This window comes from Hippoglossus stenolepis, chromosome 15 (genome assembly GCF_022539355.2).
Source record: "Hippoglossus stenolepis isolate QCI-W04-F060 chromosome 15, HSTE1.2, whole genome shotgun sequence".
NCBI classification, from domain to species: domain Eukaryota; kingdom Metazoa; phylum Chordata; class Actinopteri; order Pleuronectiformes; family Pleuronectidae; genus Hippoglossus; species Hippoglossus stenolepis.
The window spans coordinates 19,157,136-19,178,989 of NC_061497.1; the positions used below are offsets into that span (position 1 = coordinate 19,157,136).

The window sequence follows — 21,854 nt, forward strand, 5'->3', positions numbered from 1 at the left end:
TGCTCCCCGAAGTGGGACAGTCAGTTCACACTCATCTGGCTGCACTACAGTGAAAAGTGCACTGTTCTCTGCTGAATTTAAATTCCACTTCTTTACTTTGTTGCGTTTGAAGGTGGAGTATTTTCTGTGAGGCGACATGAAGCCAGCAGTGACTCTGCTGGGCCTCGTCGTCCTGCTGGACGTCACCTTGGCTGCAGAAAGTAAGTCTCTTAGAAAAATAAATACTTTCTTATTTAGAGATTGTGTTCTGTCACCACAGGTTAGGGAATATACTACTAATCAAAATGTATATATAATATAGTTATGTGACAATAAAAACATTTTGAGCATGTTTATGTGGCTACATCACACAGGAATTAAATGTATAAATGTATATATTAGGTCTGTTATTAATATCGAGGAATAATTGCCATTTTTTAATATGTATGGAGGAGTATATCGCTATCAGAAGTCTTAAACTAACTTTTATCAGCATTGGCCCCAAAATAATCCATATCAGTTGGACTCAAATAGATTTATAATTATAATTATTATAATAATTATTGTTATTATTATAATCAGTGAAGTGTTGTACTATTATAAAAATGCATTACCTTTAAATACATTTATTATGTATACTCCCCTGTTTACCATACAGTATATCTGAGCATATAAAAACTATGTGTATGTATTAATCCCTGATTGAAAACAACAGCATTTTAAAATCAGTTTTAAATGTTTTTACTGGCTAAATTACTTTTTACAATAAAGAAAAATATGATTAACACATCAAATATAGATATTATATTATAAATAAGTAGCATCTAGTCGGAGGTCAGAAAAAACCCTGTACTTTATGTAGCCATGTTACTTTTACTTACCTTTAGTATCTGAGTACTACTTCACGGTATCACTGTCGTACAATGTCTCCACAGAGTCCTGTGTGGGTCAGTGTGGCTCCTTCGATCCACAGAGGAAATGCCAGTGCGACTCCATGTGTGTGTACTATGGAAGCTGCTGCGGAGACTTTGACTCCGTGTGCCCCAAAAAGAGTCAGTGGAGCTGCAGCATGTTACCATAAATAAATGGTCAAATGTTTTATTTCTCATTTGATGAAACTTTCCTCCACCCTCAGTCGCTCGGGGTGACACCTTCGATGCAGAAGAGGACACCACAGAAACTGTGACGCCCGTGGCTACGACTGTTGCACCAACTTTCCACACAGCTCCAGCGGTTGTCTCTCTCCCACCCATCACCACACCAGGCCCCACCCCAGCTGCAGACCCTGACGCAGTGCCCTGCAGCGGGCGACCTTTTGATGCTTTTCTGCAGCTGAAGAATGGCTCCATCTATGCTTTCAGAGGTAAACCTACCTTTTGGTTGTGGAGAGCACTTTCTCCACAGTCCCCAAATGTGAGGTTTCCCAAAACCCCCCAAAAACGTTTCAGATAATCATCATGGGCCCCGAGTTTATCCAGCAGTGTTTGAAAAAAGAGTTTATTTTCTTAGGATCCAGACCTTTGGAATAAAAGTAACGCCAAAAGTAACAGGCTTGCAAAAATGTTTTAATTTATTGATTAACTCCGTAGAAATTATGAATTACAATCCAGACATCAAACTCTAAAGCGACGGCTGGAACTGCTTCTCTTTGGTCAGGCGTCTGATGTCAGATGATAGTGATGATGATAACTACTTCCCGGCTTCCCATCCATGCTTCTTCTCCTGTAGGTGAATATTTTTTCGAGTTGGACGACAAGTCTGTTCTTCCTGGTTACCCCAGACTCATCCAGGACGTGTGGGGAATAGCAGGACCCATCGACGCTGCGTTCACACGCATCAACTGTCAGGGGAAATCCTACATCTTTAAGGTAGAAACTGTGAAGAGTGTGTAATAGTATGTGTAATATTATTATTATTATGAACATGGGAACTCATACAAATTCTAAAAGGAGTATTACTCATTTGTGTGATGGTTTAGAAAAGGTTTGAATCTGTAAAGACAAACAGAACAATCAGCTGAATCTTACACTGGGGCCTGGAGCTAAAAGTTAAAGTTGTATGTGTATAATTTGGTGCAGTTTAATTGAATCTAATGGGACTATTTGACCTCGGTGGACATATTTTAGCATTGTTCTTCTTTATTAGGTATTAGGTCTGCAGATACAATGGGTGCAGTAATTATTTCAGGTATTTATTGTATTCTGAGCTTTTCCGCAGCAGCCTCAAACCTCAGTTTTTGGGGCTTCGAATCTATTGTGTCTCAGGGCAACAAGTACTGGAGGTTTAACGGCGACGTCTTGGATCCGGAATATCCACGGCTCATTTCGGTCGGATTTGACGGCATACCAGACAACACTGACGCTGCGTTTGCCGTCCCGGCACCAAGCCACCGTGGCAAAGAGAAAGTTTACTTTTTCAAAGGTATTCATGAAGAGATGTCTGGTATTTTTCAGTTTTTTAGAAGTGCATTGTCACCAGTGTCAACTGTGATGGTCCCCAAAGAAATAAAGTATTGTGAAGATGTTGCTTGTGCTCATGACCCATTAAATTTAAGCATCTCAACTTTTTAACAAATTCTGGCTTTTTCATTTTTATAGTTAGTTAGTTGGTTTTTTACCAACCTTTATTTTGCAACCTCTTGGGGGTCCTGAACTTCCAGAGGTGGAAAGTAACCATTTATATATCTACCTCTCAATTAAATTACATTTTTGATGAACATTTTATGCTATTTTATACATCTTGACATATTGTTGGGGCAAATAATGCTGTGACATTTCAACATGTCCTCAGTTGATCATATCTCATGTGCGTGTTTCTCTCTCCAGGGCAAAACTATTACGAGTATGAGTTCAAGCACCAGCCTTCCCACGAGGAGTGTGTCCGCATGAGCAGGTCCTCGCCGTCTGTGCTGTTCACGAGATACACGGACCTCTTCTGCGATCAGACGTGGGAGGATTTCTTCACGCAGCTCTTTGGAGACTCCTGTAAGACTCATCTGTGTTTTCTTCTTTATATATAATGTTTATTTGTTTGTAGGAGCAAGTAAATGACAATAAACCAAAATCATTTACCACAGCATTGATAGCCCCACAATTAAATTACATAGAGAACACAAAACACACACGGATGCATTAAACCACCAGATCACTAATGACCACATGACCCATCCCGGCAATTGTTGAAGTATTATTAGAGAAATTATATTTGGAAAGTTTATAAATGCCAACATAAATGTGTCAAATTACTTTTTTTGAATCCCCAACCCCTTTAGAGGTTAAAAAAAAGATTTTGAAAAATTCAAACTGTAATGGATGTAAATAGTTTTAAACCATACTTAGAATACACTAGTGTTAGTGCACATTATTCATGTCTTATGTTCATGCATGAATAACATCACTTCACGGTAAAAGACTCCGACCTTGTTTCTTCTACCTTCAGTCAGCAATCCCCACACTGGCCCTCGGATCATCAGCCGGGACTGGCAGGGCCTCAGGTCTCCTGTAGATGCTGCCATGGTCGGACGAGTCTACCTCAGCCCCAAGCCCACGCCATCGCCCACTCCAGCAGTGAGGAGGCGGAAGAAGAAGCCCAGCAAGAAGCGTAAACAGCGAAGACGGCAGAGTCGCCATGTGCTGTTCGATGATTTCTGGGGTTATGATGATTGGTCTGATTACGCCGACTACAGCGACATCGTCGATGAGAACCCCACAGAGGCGTACCGGAGCGCTCCTGTTCAAAATGTGTATTTTTTCAAGGGAGGTAAGAACACATGGAGTTATTTTAATCGCTAAATCAGACTTTATTTCCACAGAACAGGCATAAAAGAAGTTTCTCCCTTTAACAGCTTTTTTGTCTGTGTGTTTCCTTCCTCTTTTTTTTAATGGCAGATAAATACTACAGAGTGAGTCAGCAGACGAAACGTGTGGACGCCGCCAACCCGCCATACCCACGATCCATTGCGAAATACTGGCTGGGCTGCAAGTACGAGGAGACACCGGATGAATCAAGGGCAGAGAAGAAATAGGCTGCCTGAGGAAATGAATAGAAATCCACTCAAATACAAGCGTTCCTCTGTGTGCACACCTGGTTTGTTCAAATACAAGTTCGTCTTAAAGTAATTATAGTATGAATTTATGATTAGGTGAATTATTGTTGATGTTAAAGCATTTTGTTCACAATACCCCTCTAATGTCCCCTGAGGTCCTGTGTTGACAAAACCTCCTCAGTAATAAGTAATTTGCTGCTGGACAAAAGACGGCAAGAGATTTTTTTGTGATGTAATTAAGTATTAAACATCCTCATGTGTGGTTACTTGAATAAACGTGTAATTAAAAGATGTACTACAACATGCAGCTTTATTTTCATGCATAATTATGAGAGGGGTAAAATGAATGAATTTTAAATTTGGGTCTGCAGAGTTTGCCTTTCACACATGAACAACGCAGCAGGAGATTCTCGCCTCAGACACGTTCACAACGACTCAGAAATCTCCCGGGCGTTCGGGCGACGGGTGGCGCAGCAGGCAGAGGCAGGTTTGTAACGCATAAATTCAGAGATCACATGTTTTTGTTGAGAGCACATAGACAGTGGCGTTGACCCGTATCGCCGAAGGGCAGCCCCTCAATGTCTGCAAGCAGCTTTGAACAACTGCCCCTGAATTGTCTGTGCAAAAACGTATCTGATTTCGTATCTGATTTTCATGGTGTTGCTGTATTTGAGATTGAAGTAATGGATGTGAATACTTCCACCGCTGCTAACTGCCCATATACAGAGTATTAACCATAAACTATGTAACTATATACGGATTATACTGTCACAGCTGGAGTGATGGCCTCAGGTTTCCAGTGTAAAAGCTCCTATGTGTTACTGCAGTACTCTCAGTAAGTATTTTTGAAATACTCGGGTTACACATTTTCAGGGTGGAAATGTTGCTGCTCACGCGATTCGTTGAAAATTATGGAGAAATAAAAAAATTTAAAAAATAAAAAGGCACCGCTGGGATTTGAACCCAGGATCTCCTGTTTACTAGACAGGCGCTTTAACCAACTAAGCCACGGCACCACGTGACGACACCAGGCGTTATTACTCGTTATATACAAAGCCACACATGTATGATGGGTCCAAAATATATATTTTATTTGTAATTTCCTTATAATACACTCATCTGCATAGTTCTACTTTACATGTATTCTTCTACTCCTTTCCATTATAAATACTCTAATTACAGTGCCATCTTAAATATTCGAACAATCACCCCAGGAGATAATCGATCATTGCTGCAGAAATCTCCAGATCGGACAGATTGAAGTCGCCCAGGTCCTGGAGGCACAGGTCGGACAGGTCGTCCGGGGACTGCTCGGTGCTGCAGGAGCTCCGGCGGTGCTGGAGCCGCTGACTCTGGACGCTGTGCCTGGGTCGTGGATGAGCGGCTGCACCGCAGCGGCTGCCCGCGGGCTGGGAGCCCTGTGCCCCTCCAGGAAAAGCCTCCTCGGTGAAGTCCCACTCAGCGACACCACCGTGTGGGAACGCGAAGAGGCTGGAGTCTGTGAAGTCCGGGGTCTGGTAGTAATGGTCCTGAGGAACTTGGTCCGCGGCGACGGGAGATGTGGGGCCGCGCAGGGACATGGCCTGACTCCCCAGGATGGTGGAGAGCCGGGTGGACTGGGGTAGACTTGGAGCAGGGTACCCTGGAGGAGACGGGAGGCTGGGTACACTTTGAGCATGGTACCCTGGAGGAGACGGGAGGCTGGGTACACTTTGAGCAGGGTACCCTGGAGGAGACGGGAGGCTGGGTACACTTTGAGCAGGGTACCCTGGAGGAGACGGGAGGCTGGGTACACTTTGAGCAGGGTACCCTGGAGGAGACGGGAGGCTCGGTAAACTTTGAGCATGGTACCCTGGAGACGGGAGGCTCGGTGTGGGGGAGAAAGCAGGAGGCAGCGATGTGTTGGGGGCCGGGATGTGCGTGAAGTGGGGACGGAAGGTTCCCGGTCCGGTGGTGCCCGTGGGGGCCTCTCTGGATGGCTTCTTGCTCTTGAAATAGCGTGCGCGTCTATTTTGAAACCAGACCTGTTGAGAGAGAGAGAGAGAGACTTGAGGTTACTTCTAATGCAACAATGGGGCTCATCCAAAGTTACGCAGGGGAAGTGCTTATCCAAAAATCACGCATATGAGGTGTGGCGCATTAGTCATACCTGGATTTTGGACTCTGGTAGTCCAGTGACAGAGGCGAGGGACTCCTTCATTCTGATGTCCGGGTAGTGTGTGACGGAGAAGGCCCTCTCCAGCTCGCTCACCTGCGCCTTGCTGAAAGTCGTGCGCTTCCGGCGGCGCTGGGTGTCCGAGCACGGCCTGTGGGCAGCCTCGTGACGGACTACAGGGAGATAACAAACATGTTAGCTAACGGTTATTGTATTGAATGGCTTTTAATTTTTCTAAATTAGGATTAAACACAGATTTAGGATGTAGAAAGGTGAATTGGCACAACTTGGCACACAAGGATAGTGGATTAGACTCAACGTTACAAACTGTAACATGTATATTATTAAAGCACAACACATGCAGTGTATTCTTATGACCTCTGGTGCCTGAACCAGTTTTGAAATTAGGTTTTGAATCACTCACCTCGCTCTGGCTCCTGTGCGTAATCGTCGTCGATGTTGTTTACATCCAGGCCTGAAGTGGGCCAATAGTGTCCCGGGTAAAACGAGTGCATCTCAGAAGCATTCGTGCAGGTAAAATCCAATCCAAATGCCATTTTTGTTTCTTCTCTGGGGCTGAAGCAGCAGCAGTATGTCCCCGCAGGTCTCCTTGGCACTGGTGAAGACGCATAGGGCTTTAAAGCGTTTTATACTTTGCTTGACAGACAAACACGACCCCCCGCACCCCCACCCCGCACCGAACCGCACCCTAGCGCGTGTCTTTGATGTGTCATTTCACCTATTAGTGGCAGCACGGCTAATAGGTGTCTGTGCGATCCCCGAAGACCCGTTAATGTGCCAATTGAACCTGGAGGGAGCTTGTCCTGGCGTGCAGCATGTGGTGCCAGGTCACAACTCTGACATCCTCCAGGTAATCTGAACTGATATGTCGCTTAAAATCTCCACAACACTAAAAATAAACAGAAGGAAACATATCATAAGGGCTATAAGTCAACACTTAGGCCCGTTGGATGTAGGCTTACAAGTGGAAATGGTTACGCACTGAGTCCTTGGGGGAATGGTAACAATAATAAAAGTAATTTACACAGTTGCTTTCTGTTATCTGCACGGTTCTTAAAGTAGAATAAGCTATTTGGACTCACACAACCCTATAATAATAACACGTCAGTTAAAAAGCAACACTTTCAGTCTGTGAGACATCCTCCCCTCCACAGCGCGCTGCCTCCTGGTGCGCACTTAGGGGAAGAAAGCACACTCTGTGGACGGTGGGAGTGTATTGAAGCGGTTGTTGGAGTGTGAGGCTTCAGTCAACTGTAATGTGTCGAGGTGACAAACTTTTTACTCCTCTTCCTTGTCGCTTGCGCTTCCACCGATCGAGACATCAAAACACCGGATAGCGCACAGCCCCACGCACGGGCAGATCCAGACGCTCGGTGCCAGACTCAGGAGCTGGATTTGAATTTACAAACACGAGGCCAGAAACAATTTTGCTCTTACTTGCCTGCGTTGTCTATGTTTTAGGGAGACGGAGAAAGTTTTGTTCATAACAAGACTAGTCATTCTCTAAAAAGTACATAAAGACATCACTAGATTCAAACGTTATAAGTATTTGTCTTACATGATTAACTTTAAGATCATAGTTGGTAAATGTCACGTGTATAAAGCAAGGTTTTGTAAATCATCTCCAAACTTTAATGCGTTTATGACTGAATTTATTTTTTACATGCAAACATTAACTAAAAACCTATTTCCTGTGACCCCCGGATCAAAGCTAGACCATAATGTTCTGACTTCATCTGAACAACAACTGTTTTTTGATGATTTTTTCCTGATTCCAGTTATTATAATTGTATTGGGAGGTCATGCTTAAATTTCTGTTATGCGTTTATTGTTTAATTTGTATCGTTTAGAATTGAGTTTATTTATTAGCATTTATCTATTTGTTGTTGTTATTTGATTTTATGTTTATTTTGTAAGTATTTTTACTAGTTTTTTTTATTTGTGAAGCACTTTGTAACTATGTTTTGAGAAGCACCATATAAATAAAGATATTATTTTTATTTCTATTTTTGTATTTATTCAAACTGACAAATAAAGTGACTAATGGGGGTCCTAACACGAGACATGACTCAGAAAGCTAATAATTGAACATTTGCATAAAACGCTGTCCTACACTACACTTTTATTTTAATTGATATTTCCTGTGTGATGCTATAATCTACATGTTGTCATTAAATATTCACACGGTCACATGGAGAGCACGTGATGTGAGAGGAATAAGGAGAAGACACAATAACCCTGATGATGGACTCACACATTGAAGCAGTGAAGTGCTGCACATTCACACCAACAGAGGACCATCAAGATCACAAACCACTGCTGCTGCTGTCACATGACTCCCATTAAGATGACAATATGTCGATACCGCAGACAGAAACCAGGTCACATGCTTCCACTGTGACCTCTCACACACACACACACACACACACACACACACACACACACACACACACACACACACACACACACACACACACACACACACACACACACACACACACACACACACACACACACACTAACGATGTGAAAGTTTGGGATCCAGGTTGAAATCGGAGTGAGTCTACATGTTAAAGTTAAATTAGTATTAGTATTATAGCCTTGATGGACGCAAAATTATCGGGAAGGTCACACGTCACATCTGCATTTGTTACTGTGGAGACACAATGAGAGTTCAAGATAATAAACATTGTCACTAGGTGGCAGAATTTGACCGTTTGTTAATTTAAAGTCTCAAACACACACCATTGTGCAGTATTGTATATATCTATATTTTAATTAATCAATGAATTATTTTATGTTAAAAGTTCTTGAGACATTATGACTGGCTCCACTGTTTAAGATACAGGAAGTAACATTATCAAGGCTGTTTGTTAATTCATAATTCAATAACACACATAGATTTAAGTTTTTAACATACAACCCTGCACTTCAGTGTAAGACAAACATTTTACAAACATTTTTACTGTCAAATTATACTCCTTAACTTTTCAAATGTGTGGCACCTGTGTTCAGAAATAATGAGAATACACAAATATCTATCTATCTATCTATCTATCTATCTATCTATCTATCTCTCTCTCTCTCTCTCTCTCTCTCTCTCTCTCTCTCTCTCTCTCTCTCTCTCTCTCTCTCTCTCTCTATCTATCTATCTATCTATCTATCTATCTATCTATCTATCTATCTATCTATCTATCTATCTATCTGTTATGGTTAGTGTTTCTCTCTTCCTGGTTATATTGTTAATCATTCCTCTATTTTTCCTTTAATTCTTCACTCGTGTATTTATGTGTGAGAGAAAAACAATTTTCACTTACTGTTTGCTTAAGAGTGAAAATGCATTTCTTTGCCATGTCAGACTCACTATTTGGTTTTCTGAAAAGATTTTGTTTGATTTAGAGTCGGTATATTTTAATATAAATTAATTTAGCTAAAACAGCAAAGGTCAAATCAGAAATGGACGTTTATTAGACATTTCATATTTCCTCATTCCCTGTTCATGCTTCCTCTTCAACCCAAATATTCCTGACCTTTCCATAAAACCACAACACACACACACACACACACACACACACACCACACACACACACACACACACACACACACACACACACACACACACACACACACACACACACACAATACACAAACTGTCCTCTCCGTGCCTGAATGCTTCGGTTTATACCTCACAAACCCAGGTGTGCACACAGAGGAACGCTGCTCTCCTGTGTCCACACTCCTCTCTAAGAGATCAGGATCGACACTCAGGTGTGAATGACGCTCTGGCCTCCTCTCCCTCACCGACATCCTCGCTCCCTCCTTCACAATACACAAACACCGCTCCTCAACCCACTGTTTGATGTGGAGACTCCATCCACATTTCCTGTCAACCCGTGAGATTTTTGGGCCCGATCCACGCGCTGCATGGCTGAGCAGACGGGTTTACTCCATGGCCTATGTGCTGTGTCGTAAAAAAAAAAGCCTTTCTGGATCTGGAAAATAGAAGCTGAGTGTGATTCCAGTTTGGCAGCGGATGAGAGTACATCAACCTCTGCTGGGAAAGAAGGGCCTGCAGGAGAGGATGAGTTGCTGCTGCTTTAAAGTTACGAAAAACAACTGGATATTAATGCTCTGAAGTACATGTAGATTCTCTGAGCACTGTTCACAGCACTGGGATCAGTTGGGTAGTTTGAGCTTGACTTTGGGAGACAGTGGTCGACAGGAAGCAGGCGTGCAGAGCAGAACACCCAGCAATTTGGGAACTGATATGGTTTAACTATCAGCTGAAACTGGTATGATTATGTAAACATCCCGTTCCGAAAAATGAGATATGAGTATAGTGTATAATGTTTGTTTATTATTATAAAATTATTATTATTATTTGATGTGTATATTTTCTATGGAAAGTAATAAAACCTGCAGTTTCTTACTATAGTATTTATTAATAGATAAATAAACTGGACTTTACTTTACTGCTTCTCTGGGACTTGGATCAGGCCGGATGGGTGACGGGATATCAGGAAGGTCAGACTGGATCATTAGGTCACATGGTGCGGAGATCTAAAGCTCGAGTGTGACTACTGGCATTGGATAAAAGACTTCCACATCCACAACAGAGAAGTTATTACACATGATAACATCGTTTTCATGAAACTGTTGCAAAGATATTAAGATATTGCTTTTATTTATTGGCACATTTTTGGTTTTCTATGTGACAGTGAGGTCTCTTCTATTTGTGGCCACTTTTGTTTTGGTTGTTCCGGTTGTTGTCTTGCGTCAATATGGTTGAATCTTTATTGTAATTTTCCTCCCTCTGTGTTGATTATTCTTGTATGTGTGATATTTTCTGATCTAATATTTGTATTTCTTTGTGGTTATTTTGTATTTTTATGTTCATTTTTCATCTCTTTGTGGGCATTTTGTCTTTTTTGTGTGTTTATGTGTCTTTGCGTCTTTCATTGTCATTATTTTCATCTTAATGTCGTAATTTTGTGTTTGTTATGGTCATTGTTATCTCTTTATACCTCTTTCATCTATTTAGGTAGATTTGTGTGTTTTAATGTCGTTTTCTATTTCTTTGTGATATTTGGTGTTTTATATGGTTATTTATCATCTATATGTGGATGTTTGGAGTTTATATGGTTATTTATCATCTATATGTGGGTGTTTGGAGTTTTATATGGTTATTTATCATCTATATGTGGATGTTTGGAGTTTATATGGTTATTTATCATCTATATGTGGATGTTTGGAGTTTTATATGGTTATTTATCATCTATATGTGGATGTTTGGAGTTTTATATGGTTATTTATCATCTATATGTGGATGTTTGGAGTTTATATGGTTATTTATCATCTATATGTGGATGTTTGGTGTTTTATATTGTTATTTATCATATATTTATGTTTATTTTGTCTCCTCCATATCATAGCATGGCAGAAGGCTAGCGGCTAGCTGCATCCGGGTGGGCCCCGCCCTCCTCCCCAGAGGGGGAGTGACCTAACGGGGAAAGCGGAGCTCCTTTCCTGGGTAACTGTCACAGTTCGGCTCCTGTGCTACGGACCATCTCCCCGTCTAAAACCCAGAGGACTCTCCAGAAGCTCCAACTACTCAGGTAGGAATAAAATCATAAAAGCACTGCAGCTGATTTCTCTGTTGTTTCAGAGCATTCGGCTGAAAGGCGAGAAGGATCCGGACAAATGTCCCGAAGAGAAGCGATGAACAGTGTCTACGAGGGGGACAGAGACCAATAACAACTTAAATCAGCCGATAAACGAGACCAGGACGATATTTAAGACCAGTGCGGAACAGTGACGCTGTAAATACAGTGTGATAAACTTCCATTATCATGCAGCCTGTGTTTGTCTGTGTGGACATTTAACTGGGAACCAGTGATTGTAATGGTGGTTTCATTTTACAGTTCTCTGCAGCTCCGTGAAAACAGGCTTCAGGTGACCCGCTGTCCTTCACTGTCTGTATTCACCGAGTGGAACCAGTGTCTCATGCACAGGGCTCATTTCAACACATTGCAGTTTGATTTGCACTGGGAGAGAAAAACTCCAATTTAAAGGGAGAGGTCTCCCAAGAATGAGAATTCACTCATTATCTCCTCACCACTGCCGCTGGAGGAGGTGGGTGAAGGGTTCGAGTCCACTAAACACTTTCTGGAGGTTCAGGGGTAATAATAATAATAACAGTCTTTATTTATAGAGCACTTTTCAAAAATATATGTTACAAAGGCTGCAAGTTAAAAGCAGACAGGTCACGAAACATCAGGTTTAGAAGAAAGCAGGTAAAATAAATTAAACGAAAGTTATAAAAGAAAGTTAAGACTCAGGAAAGGCATCTCTGATGAAAGTATGTTTCAAGAAGAGACTTAAAATACTTCAGTGAGTCAGCTGACCTGATCTCCTCAGGCTGGTTGGTCCAGAGCCTCGGGGCCGGACTGCAAAGAGTCGTGGTAAACAGGTGTGGTCGCTGGTAGTTGTTTAATCTATTAGATAAATAGCTAGCAAGCACGGCTACCTGCAGTATATCAGCGCTCACTCAGTATAAATAAAGATAAAGTACCTGGTCTGATAGTGCTACACTTAAAGTACTCATACGCAGTTAATGGATGTTTAATGGACTCTATGTCAATGATGTCTATTATTAATGAGACCCCCCCCCCCCTTTATAGCGCCTGTTAGAACGGCTGAAATAAAACTATCTTGTCTTTTTTATTTTGTTGGCAGGATGTCCAGGGAGCAGCAGGCGGTGGCTTGTGCCAGGAAGGCCTTCGAAACAGGCAGGTCCAAATGTTTAGAGCATCGCATCCGCCAGCTGAAGAACCTACGGCGGTTATTCACAGAGAGACAGCAGGAGATTTTAGATGCCGTCAAGAAAGATCTCAATAAGGTGAGCCGGGATTACAGTATAATCAACTATTTTGTATCTCTGGGAAAGCTTTGGAATAAACCTAATAAGTAGGTTTTGAGTCTGTTGTTTTAGACTTTTAGATGTTTTTGGTTTGAAATAGCTTCAGGGCTGTTCGGTCAAAATGTTTTGATGCCACATGCTGTAGTGGGGGTTGGGAGGGGTTTGGCCTTGGAGCCTAATTGACCAGCAAGATGCTATACTGACACAGCAGCCGCAAGGAATGACCAGGCATGCTGTAGCTAGTGCACATTGAAAAGGGGGTAACAGGGTCTCTCTCTCTCTGCCGGGAGAATTCCTCTACTTTGCAACAACAGAACCATGCTGTGACATGTGAACATTTCTCCTCCAGGCATTCTAGATTCAGGAGAAACCAAAAGAGAAGGAACCGAATGTATCTGTTAAACAGTTACATGTGGAAATAACTGAGCCCCCTAGTGTAGTCCCACATTTATTTCCACTGGTGTTTCTGTTGTTTACACAGTTCACCAACTCAAATGAAGGCGTGAGTCCTCCAATGTTTGACTTTAAGATATGTTAAAATAAGAGCTATAAAAAAAAGAAGAATCTATGAATGCGAACAAAGAAGGTATCAGAGGAAGAGTGCAAAACAAGCTAAACGTGCAGTTAAAGGTTAAAATATCCGCAAGGGATTTAACAGAAACTTTGATCATGAGGTAAGAGTTAAGCTCAGACATTTGGGAAGATATCCAGATGCGGTTTCAAATTCAAAGACTTTCTCCGAGTCCACAAACGACATGTTGCTGCTTTCATCCCATCAGAGTGAGGTGGGGACGCAGCTGTATGAGACCGTGGGTCTGGAAGGGGAGATCAACCTGGTCATCGGGAAGCTGAAGGAGTGGGCAGCCCCTCGAAAAGTGGAGAAGAACCTGTTGACCATCTCCGACACAGTCTACATCAAGCCGGAGCCGCTGGGGGTGGTGCTGATCATTGGGGCCTGGAACTACCCCTGGGCTGTCACCATCCAACCGCTCATTGGAGCCATTGCTGCTGGTACTGTTGCGTGTGTGTGTGTGTGTGTGTGTTTGTGGGGTGGGTGAAAGGGCAGCGGGTGTGTGATGTATCAAGGGCAGCGTTCACATTTCTATCTGATATCGTCGTTTCCCCCTGTGATGGACTTTGTGAGGGGACTTGTTTGTGCAGCCATGATGCACAGTGTCGCAGTTTCATTTTGAAACTCTGATGCAAGATTTGCAAACGCCAACATTTTCCTAATTACCCCGAATAGCACAAGAGGTCAAGCTACTAGACCAATCCCTCTGGAGCTGATTTAATTGGTTCTTTTCTTTGTCAAATCCTTCCAACAAGTTTTGTGTCTAGTTTTTTCATAATCCTGCTAACACTCAAACAAACCAACAGACAGGGATGAAAACATAACCTCAATTATTTGTTATAACACTAATTTGTCAGTCCTGTTCATTTTCCTCATCTTGTGATCACAACCACTCAAGTTCCTTTTTTTTAATCCTGGCATTTCGCAACCGTCTTTCTTTTCCCTTTTGCCTCTGATTAGAGTGGGTCAAAGGTCACTCTGTGAACTCTTCTCCACTCTACGCATGATAGAGGTGTGAGTTATGTATTTTGTGGGTGTGTGTCGTCATGAGTGCAGGTTACGGTGTGATTGCATGTGTGAACATCTCAAAGGGCGACGTTAATCTCTGAGTGAATCGCCCCGCTCCCAGATAATGAGTGAGCCCGTGAATAATTCCTGATTGTCTCAGAGGCCGACCTCTGAATCAAGTGACTTGGCTCAGCCCCGAGCACTTTGTGATGCAAACCTGAGCGCTGAGTGTTTGCTTGCTACAGTTTAGCATGACACTGCAGTATCCTAACAGTCTTTAGTCTCATTCTTTATTGGCTCCAATGTCTTGTGTGTTGCTTGTCCGTAGTGACCGTTCTACATAATAGTGATAAAGAGAGCTGCTGCAGGTAGATGGTTCATTTGTTCTTGATTTGGGTTAAATTTGAGAGAATGAGAATGAACTCTAACATATCCAGCGCGTGTTTGCAAAGCACAGACTTTGCTCTTTGCTCCACTGCATAATCAGATCTAACACGAAGGATAATATCTGCTCAGTAGATGATAAGTCATTTCCCTTGATTTGTTGACAAACGCAGGTTAAAGATCATGCCGCTATCACCAGACTTATTAGTTAGATTCTGCACATTTTGAAGTTGTTTAATTTAGATATTCTTAAACATGCAAATACACTGTCAGGTCCAGTATTGTTTACTAAAGGTGAGTTTCTCCAGGTTGCACAATGAGCAGAATTTAACTGATTGTGTTCCACCAGAGTGAATTTTTGTAAAGTTTGTTAACCAAGCACCAACAGGACTAAGAGTCCAGTTACTTTTTTGTCTTCAACAGTAAACCATTTTTTATCAGAGAGTCTAGAATAGCAGTAAAATAGAAATAATGAAACATATGGAAACCTCATCTGATCTGTAATGAATTGCGGTTCTATTTTCAATTAAAGGATTTTACGCAAAACCAACCACTAACAGATGCCAACAAAGCAGAAAGCCCAAAAGTACTGTAGTCTGTGTAATAAGCAGGAGTTACATATACCACCACACAAAAAAATAAGCTTTCCATAATCTAACATGTTTAAATTTATATGAAATTTACATTTGATGCTTTTAAGGTTTCACTAGGGTGCTGCCTTGAGAAACTCTGCAGAACGTCTGGAGCCTCTCACTCGGACTTTTGCGTTTTCACATACATCCCCTTCGGAGAAAGTCGGGAAAAGAGGAAAAGTAGATTTCAATATTTGTAGTCTAGTATTCAGAACTCACATGTGTATTAATTATTGATTAGTCATCATCAACGGTGACTATTATTCCATTAATCAAAATGTCTTCAAGTTTAATTAACTTGCTTCCAAGAATGTGTCGAGCCAGCTAACCTAAAACAGAAAGGAAGACAAACATCACAAAAAATAGGCAAAACCTAAGCAAGTACTGACTCATTGTTGAACAGTCACCGGGACGGGCGTAATGTTTTACCCGAATAACATCAAACACAGGAAGAACTGAACTTAAGGAGGAGACTTAAGCAACACAAGTGTTTGACTGTGTTTGTGACTAACTTCTAAGACCTCTCTTTAACTCTCAACATGATATCAGGCAATGGTTTCCTTCAGCATTTGTGAACACTGTGGTTAATCTATATCTAATGTTTGATTTATCAGCCCACTCATAAGCAAACACCTCTAGAAGTTTATTCAAGCATCAAGTGGTTAATCGTCAAGCCAGTTTCACAATTATACTGGGCCAACACCCTGCACGTTGTGTACTTCGGTGAATTGACAGTACCCTGGGTGATATTTGAGGCAGTGCCCTGTGGAGGTCGGCTGCAGGGGTTTCCTTGCAACATCCCAAGAGTTGGGTCAAGGTGGTTTCCTTGACTACTTTGCTTGCCCATAAACATATTTCATATTGAATTTGTGCAGACTCACATGGTCAAAGACAAATTGTTGCGCAAAAAGCTAATTTTGTGTGAGCTGCTTGTCTCATCTGTTGTGTTTGTCATTTTCCTGTGCAGGAAATGCAGCCGTAATTAAGCCCTCTGAGGTCTGTGTTCACACCGCAAAGGTCATGGAGGACCTGCTGCCACTTTACATCGACAAAGTAAGGACGGATCCCGTAACGTCAGGGTAACAAGCACCCACAGTCATTCTAGTGAAGCAAGGCACTGTTGTTGTTTCTTAAGAAGATCAGATCGGGTAAAAAGGTTGATGATCATGATAATCAGGAGTACTTATCAGAAATATCTCTCTCTGAGTATATACTCTGCTGACTCAGTATTTACATGGTATATTGGCAGTGATGCATACTGTACAAAGACAACATTTATTTAGCTTATATATTGTTCAAATAAACACATCTAAAAAGCAGAAATAGAAGACAGCTCCTCAGTTGCAAAAAAGTAAATCTGTAACCACACTGGGGTTAGAGCCCTAATGAAACTAGTTTACTATAAAATGCACAACTTAAGACTTTGTAAAAACTGCCCACACGCCACGAAGACATTCAACGTGCTTCTTCTAGCACTTGCAGCTTCGTGACACCTGACTGTGTCTTTCTGCCCGTGTGTCAGGAGCTGTACCCGGTCGTATCGGGAGGAGTGCCAGAAACCCAGGAGCTGCTGCGCCAGCGCTTCGATCACATTTTCTACACCGGGAACTCTATGGTGGGCAAACTGATCATGGAGGCCGCCGCCAAACATCTGACCCCTGTCACTCTGGAGCTCGGTGGAAAGAGCCCCTGCTACATCGACAAGGATTGTGACATAAGCATCGCCTGCCGGTCAGAACAAGTTTTATATTTGAATAACATATAAATGAATCCAGTCTCTCGTAAACGGTCAGCCCTGACACGTGTTTTGACTCCAGGCGTGTCACCTGGGGAAAGTACACTAACTGTGGTCAGACCTGCATCGCCCCGGACTACATCCTTTGTGAGCCGAGCATCCAGGACCGGGTCATCGAAGAGGTCAAGAAGTCCATCAAGGTACTGAAGCTGAAAACACAACTCTTAGCACTGAGGGAAAAGTAATGATCTATTTATTTCAATCTAAACTTCAAAACCAGGCGATGCTGCCCACACCACCAAACAAGCAGGAATCTGTAATAATCGAAAATAGCATTTTACTGTAAAGAAACAATAGAGTTTTAAAACCGAAAGCAACAACGTCACTCCTACATTCTTTTGCTACGTTTATCACAGCCATCGACACTATTCCAGAGTTTTTAAGGGACTCAAACACGGCTGGTCCACTTTTAGTTTGCAAGCTTCTGGGTTGCGTTGTAGTAGAAACAGAGACGTTTACACTCCTATTAGCTTCCTGACTGATTCTTATCACAAGCCAACTACCAGCAGGAGTTCCGCCTTGTTGTCGGTCCAAGAAATCCCTCATCCCTCATGTTCCTCCTTTGTAGTATCTGTCTCCTGTTTGTTTACACACGCACAGTGTAGTGAATGGTCATGTGATACACGTTTTCAGGTGTGTTTGTATAGACAGGGATTATTGCTGTTACGGAGATAAAGTGCTTGTGTGAACAGAGATTATTTGGCACGGATGTAGGAAGCGAAGCAAAACAATTAAGGGTTGTTCATTTCGTTTATAGAGTTTTCTTTGCTCCCACGTTCACAAGAATATTTATTTAATTTTTACATTGTTTTCTCTGGTAGGATTTCTACACAGAAAACCCAAAGACCTGCCCCGACTATGGACGCATCATCAACCAGCGACACTTCAAGAGGATAATGGCCATGTTGGACGACAGCACCGTTGCTGCAGGAGGAGACAACGACGAGTCAGACTGCTACATAGGTAAAACACAAGACACAAAATCAATCTGGACGCATCTGCCTGACATATGTGACTCAAAAGCATCTAGAAGATGAATAAATAATGAAGAGTGTTTCTGTGTTGTGTTTAGCCCCCACAGTTTTGCGTGACGTGAAGCCAGAGGCGAAGGTAATGCAGGAGGAGATATTTGGACCTCTGCTTCCCATCTTGCCCGTCAGCGGCCTGGATGAAGCCATCAAGTTTATCAATAAGAGAGAGAAACCCCTGGCCCTCTACGTCTTCACAGCAGATGACAAGGTATTTAACCTGATAGACAAAGGACGTATTCTGACACTCAGCGAAAGTAGTTAGCGGATGGAGACCTGAGACCCCTACGTGTGCAGTCTGTCGTTCTAGACTCATGATTGAAGGTAATGTTTTTTTTGCTCTACTCTACAAGGTGATAAAGAGAATGGTGGATGAGACGTCCAGTGGAGGACTGCTGGCCAACGACTGCCTCGTACACTATTCTGTCAACTCTCTGCCTTTTGGAGGAGTGGGTGAGTTCACAAGAGGACAAATCCTCACAGAAATGGCTTTAGAGTTTTAGAGCCACTGAAACAGAGAAGTCTCGACACACTGCTGGTCCCGTTTCAGTTTGAAAATGTCACGGTAACGCTTTAGTCTGGACGGGCGTTTCAGTCTGACTTGTACTTTTTGGCCACTTACACTTTACCATCTCATGTCAAAAGATTTTTCCGTGTCTGTCTTTTTGTTCCAATGCAACAATATGATCAAGATTTGTCATATGCACCAATTTACTGCCATCACCCCGGAAACTAACACTAGTTAAACTCTCCTGTTTGTCATGTACAGGGAACAGTGGTATGGGCTGCTATCACGGCAAATTCAGCTTCGACCAGCTGAGCCACCTGCGTGGTTGTCTCATCAAACAGCTGAAGATGGAGGGGATGAACAGCATGCGCTATCCACCTCACACGCAGGAGAAGCTCGGCTGGGTGCGCTTCTTCCTTCTGAAGAATCTAGACCTGGGCTGGATGGGGCAGATGGCGCTCTTGGCCACTCTGGCTGTGATGGCTGCTGTCGTGTTCAAGGTGGGTTATGAAGGTCAAGAGAGATGCTTCGCGCTAATAATTTCACCCAAATATGGTCACATTTTTCAAGATATTTCCACAAACAACAGAGAGAATTCATGAAGAAGTCACAAATAAGTCTGAAAATGTAAACGCCGTAGTTTTAAAACCACATTTTCCCATTTATCTCTGCATCCTATTTGACTTTAGACATGACCTAAACCTTATATACAATGAAAAATACATTTTGATCATATAGTCACAATAAAGCCTGAAAAAGATGTATATAGTGGAGTAAAACATTAACTTTTGCAGCACTAGAGACCGAACCTACTGCTTTTCATTTTAACCAATCATCTGTCGTCACATGGTATCACTCAGGTCATGATGTAAAGAAGTTAGCGTTGCCGGATTTGGGTATATACAGCTTGTGCTAATTAAATGTCATTGTAAAGAAACAGATTTTATACATTACAGATTTTCATATATCTTTAAAAGCCAACAAACCTCATCGCCATTTTAAATAACTAGTACTTTTACTTTTGATATTGTCAATGCGTGGTCGTAGTAAAACTTTGAATGCAAGACATTTACCTTTAATGTCGTATTTGTGTGTTTTCATTGAAACTTGGCGGCGGCGGCAGTGCACACAGATACATTCATGAGCCTCTAACTGGAGAATGTGTGTTTTTTTTTTTCCAGAGTTATCTTCTTTGAAGACATCCTGTCGGTGTCGTGATGACAAATCTGTTGTTTCCGTTGACCCCCGTGGACCAGAGAGGAGTTTCTGCATGAATCAAATCAGATCTGCAACAAATTTGAGAATATTTTGGGTGTTGCCCTAATATGTATTTCACATTTCAGGACCAGACGTGTCATGTAAATCACTGTGGAGAGAAGCTTTTAATTTCATGAAGGTGATTGTTGTTTAACCACCTAAGGCTCTTAAATCTCTGCTCAGAATCACTGTGTTATATTTAAACCTGTCAGATCAGGTTTGGATACTTATGTTAAGTAAATATTCTTTTTGATATTATACATCAAAAGACATGCTCAAGCGACACTGCCTTAAGCTAAAGTAAATCTCAGTCTGATTTTAGGGTTTTTCCCACATCCCTGTGCTATGAACAGGAGCTGTAGCTTTTACTAACGGCACCATCAATGCTCATCGTTTCTCAAATTAAACTAACCTGAGATTTTGTTTATGTTAATGAACGTGTATTCTAGTGAAGGATTTTACATTAAGTTGTTCATTTTGTTGTTTCATTTCAATGTCGGATCAGCCGTCAACTTGACATTGAGCCTTAAGGCACTTGATCATTTCTGCCGGGTGTAGGTTTGGTTTGTACGTGTTGTCTCCGTGTGCGTCTGTTCCACCACCGGCTTTTGAGTTGTGTCCAAACCAGACTGAATCTTATGAAGGACATTTTAATTTCTTCTTTTTTTTTTTTAAAACACCAAATGCCTCTAACAACTTGTTTGAATGGTTGACAACAATAAGTTGCTAAATGTTTTTTTAATCACACCATTAATCGTGGAGGGTTTTTAATTAACAGTTAAATGAATTTACAATTATATTGGATAAATATTGAAATAAATATATTTCTAATGGCATCAGCTTGTGAAGTTATTCAGGTGTGTTTCCTAATTTTCTGTGTCATGGCTTCCACTCATTAATCTACATGGTAAGAATACGGCTGAACCAATTGTTTCATGGAACAAGACCACAGTGGTGGACGTGTTGCATGCGACGACTGGTGATTAAGATGCTGTGTTCATACATGTCACAAATAAATGATCGGTCTATTTATTGATCTATCCTGCTCAGGCTCTGAGGGTCACGCTTGGGTTTGGACAGCAGGAGCCAATCCCTGCTGGCATTGGTCGTTAGTCCATCACATACAGAGACAAACCATTTAGAGAATCCAGTTAACCTAACCTGCAGGAAAAGATTGGCATCTAAATAATAAATAATTATATTGAACATTTACATAATGTTCTAATCTTCATAATAATATCTATAATGTAGATTATATATTATGTAGATTTAAACTAACCTAAACCTAATCTAAACATAATTCTATTTTCACCTAACCTTAACCTACATATCTACATAATGTACTAATCTTCATGATGCATCATAATGTTAGTTTATATGCACAATATTAATAAACTTTTGTGTTTCATACTAACAGGAAACAACAGATTTGAAAGAAGATTTTTGTGCGTGATGCCAGTTTTGATTTTGTGACACCACTTGAGGCGATATATATCAGTGTTTTTACATATGTAGCTGTAAACACACTGGGATGTGTCAAACCAGTGACGAT

General features: G+C 41.7%; 3 protein-coding genes and 1 non-coding gene across 4 annotated transcripts; 2 read left to right on the forward strand and 2 right to left on the reverse strand.

Moving 5' to 3' along the window:
- On the forward strand, positions 1-4,325 carry vtnb (vitronectin b). Its single transcript, XM_035177826.2, has 8 exons — positions 1-200; positions 915-1,031; positions 1,115-1,342; positions 1,708-1,847; positions 2,244-2,400; positions 2,805-2,963; positions 3,418-3,738; positions 3,867-4,325. The coding sequence occupies exons 1-8, from the start codon at positions 137-139 to the stop codon at positions 4,001-4,003; spliced, it is 1,323 nt and encodes a 440-aa protein (XP_035033717.1). The 5' UTR covers positions 1-136; the 3' UTR covers positions 4,004-4,325.
- A 641-nt stretch (positions 4,326-4,966) lies between these two features.
- Positions 4,967-5,040, reverse strand: trnat-agu. The gene has a single exon. It is a non-coding gene; the product is annotated as a tRNA-Thr (tRNA).
- A 189-nt stretch (positions 5,041-5,229) lies between these two features.
- LOC118122495 (homeobox protein prophet of Pit-1) lies at positions 5,230-6,694 on the reverse strand. The gene is made up of 3 exons (XM_035179214.2): positions 6,604-6,694; positions 6,174-6,352; positions 5,230-6,048 (listed from the first exon to the last, which is right to left on the reverse strand). The coding sequence occupies exons 1-3, from the start codon at positions 6,692-6,694 to the stop codon at positions 5,230-5,232; spliced, it is 1,089 nt and encodes a 362-aa protein (XP_035035105.2).
- Positions 6,695-11,659: 4,965 nt separating this feature from the next.
- aldh3a2b (aldehyde dehydrogenase 3 family, member A2b) lies at positions 11,660-21,138 on the forward strand. The gene is made up of 11 exons (XM_035179424.2): positions 11,660-11,815; positions 12,936-13,098; positions 13,899-14,130; positions 16,682-16,767; positions 17,237-17,445; positions 17,532-17,649; positions 18,331-18,472; positions 18,582-18,748; positions 18,891-18,990; positions 19,307-19,545; positions 20,227-21,138. The coding sequence occupies exons 2-11, from the start codon at positions 12,937-12,939 to the stop codon at positions 20,239-20,241; spliced, it is 1,470 nt and encodes a 489-aa protein (XP_035035315.2). The 5' UTR covers positions 11,660-11,815; position 12,936; the 3' UTR covers positions 20,242-21,138.
- The last annotated feature ends 716 nt before the right edge of the window (positions 21,139-21,854 follow it).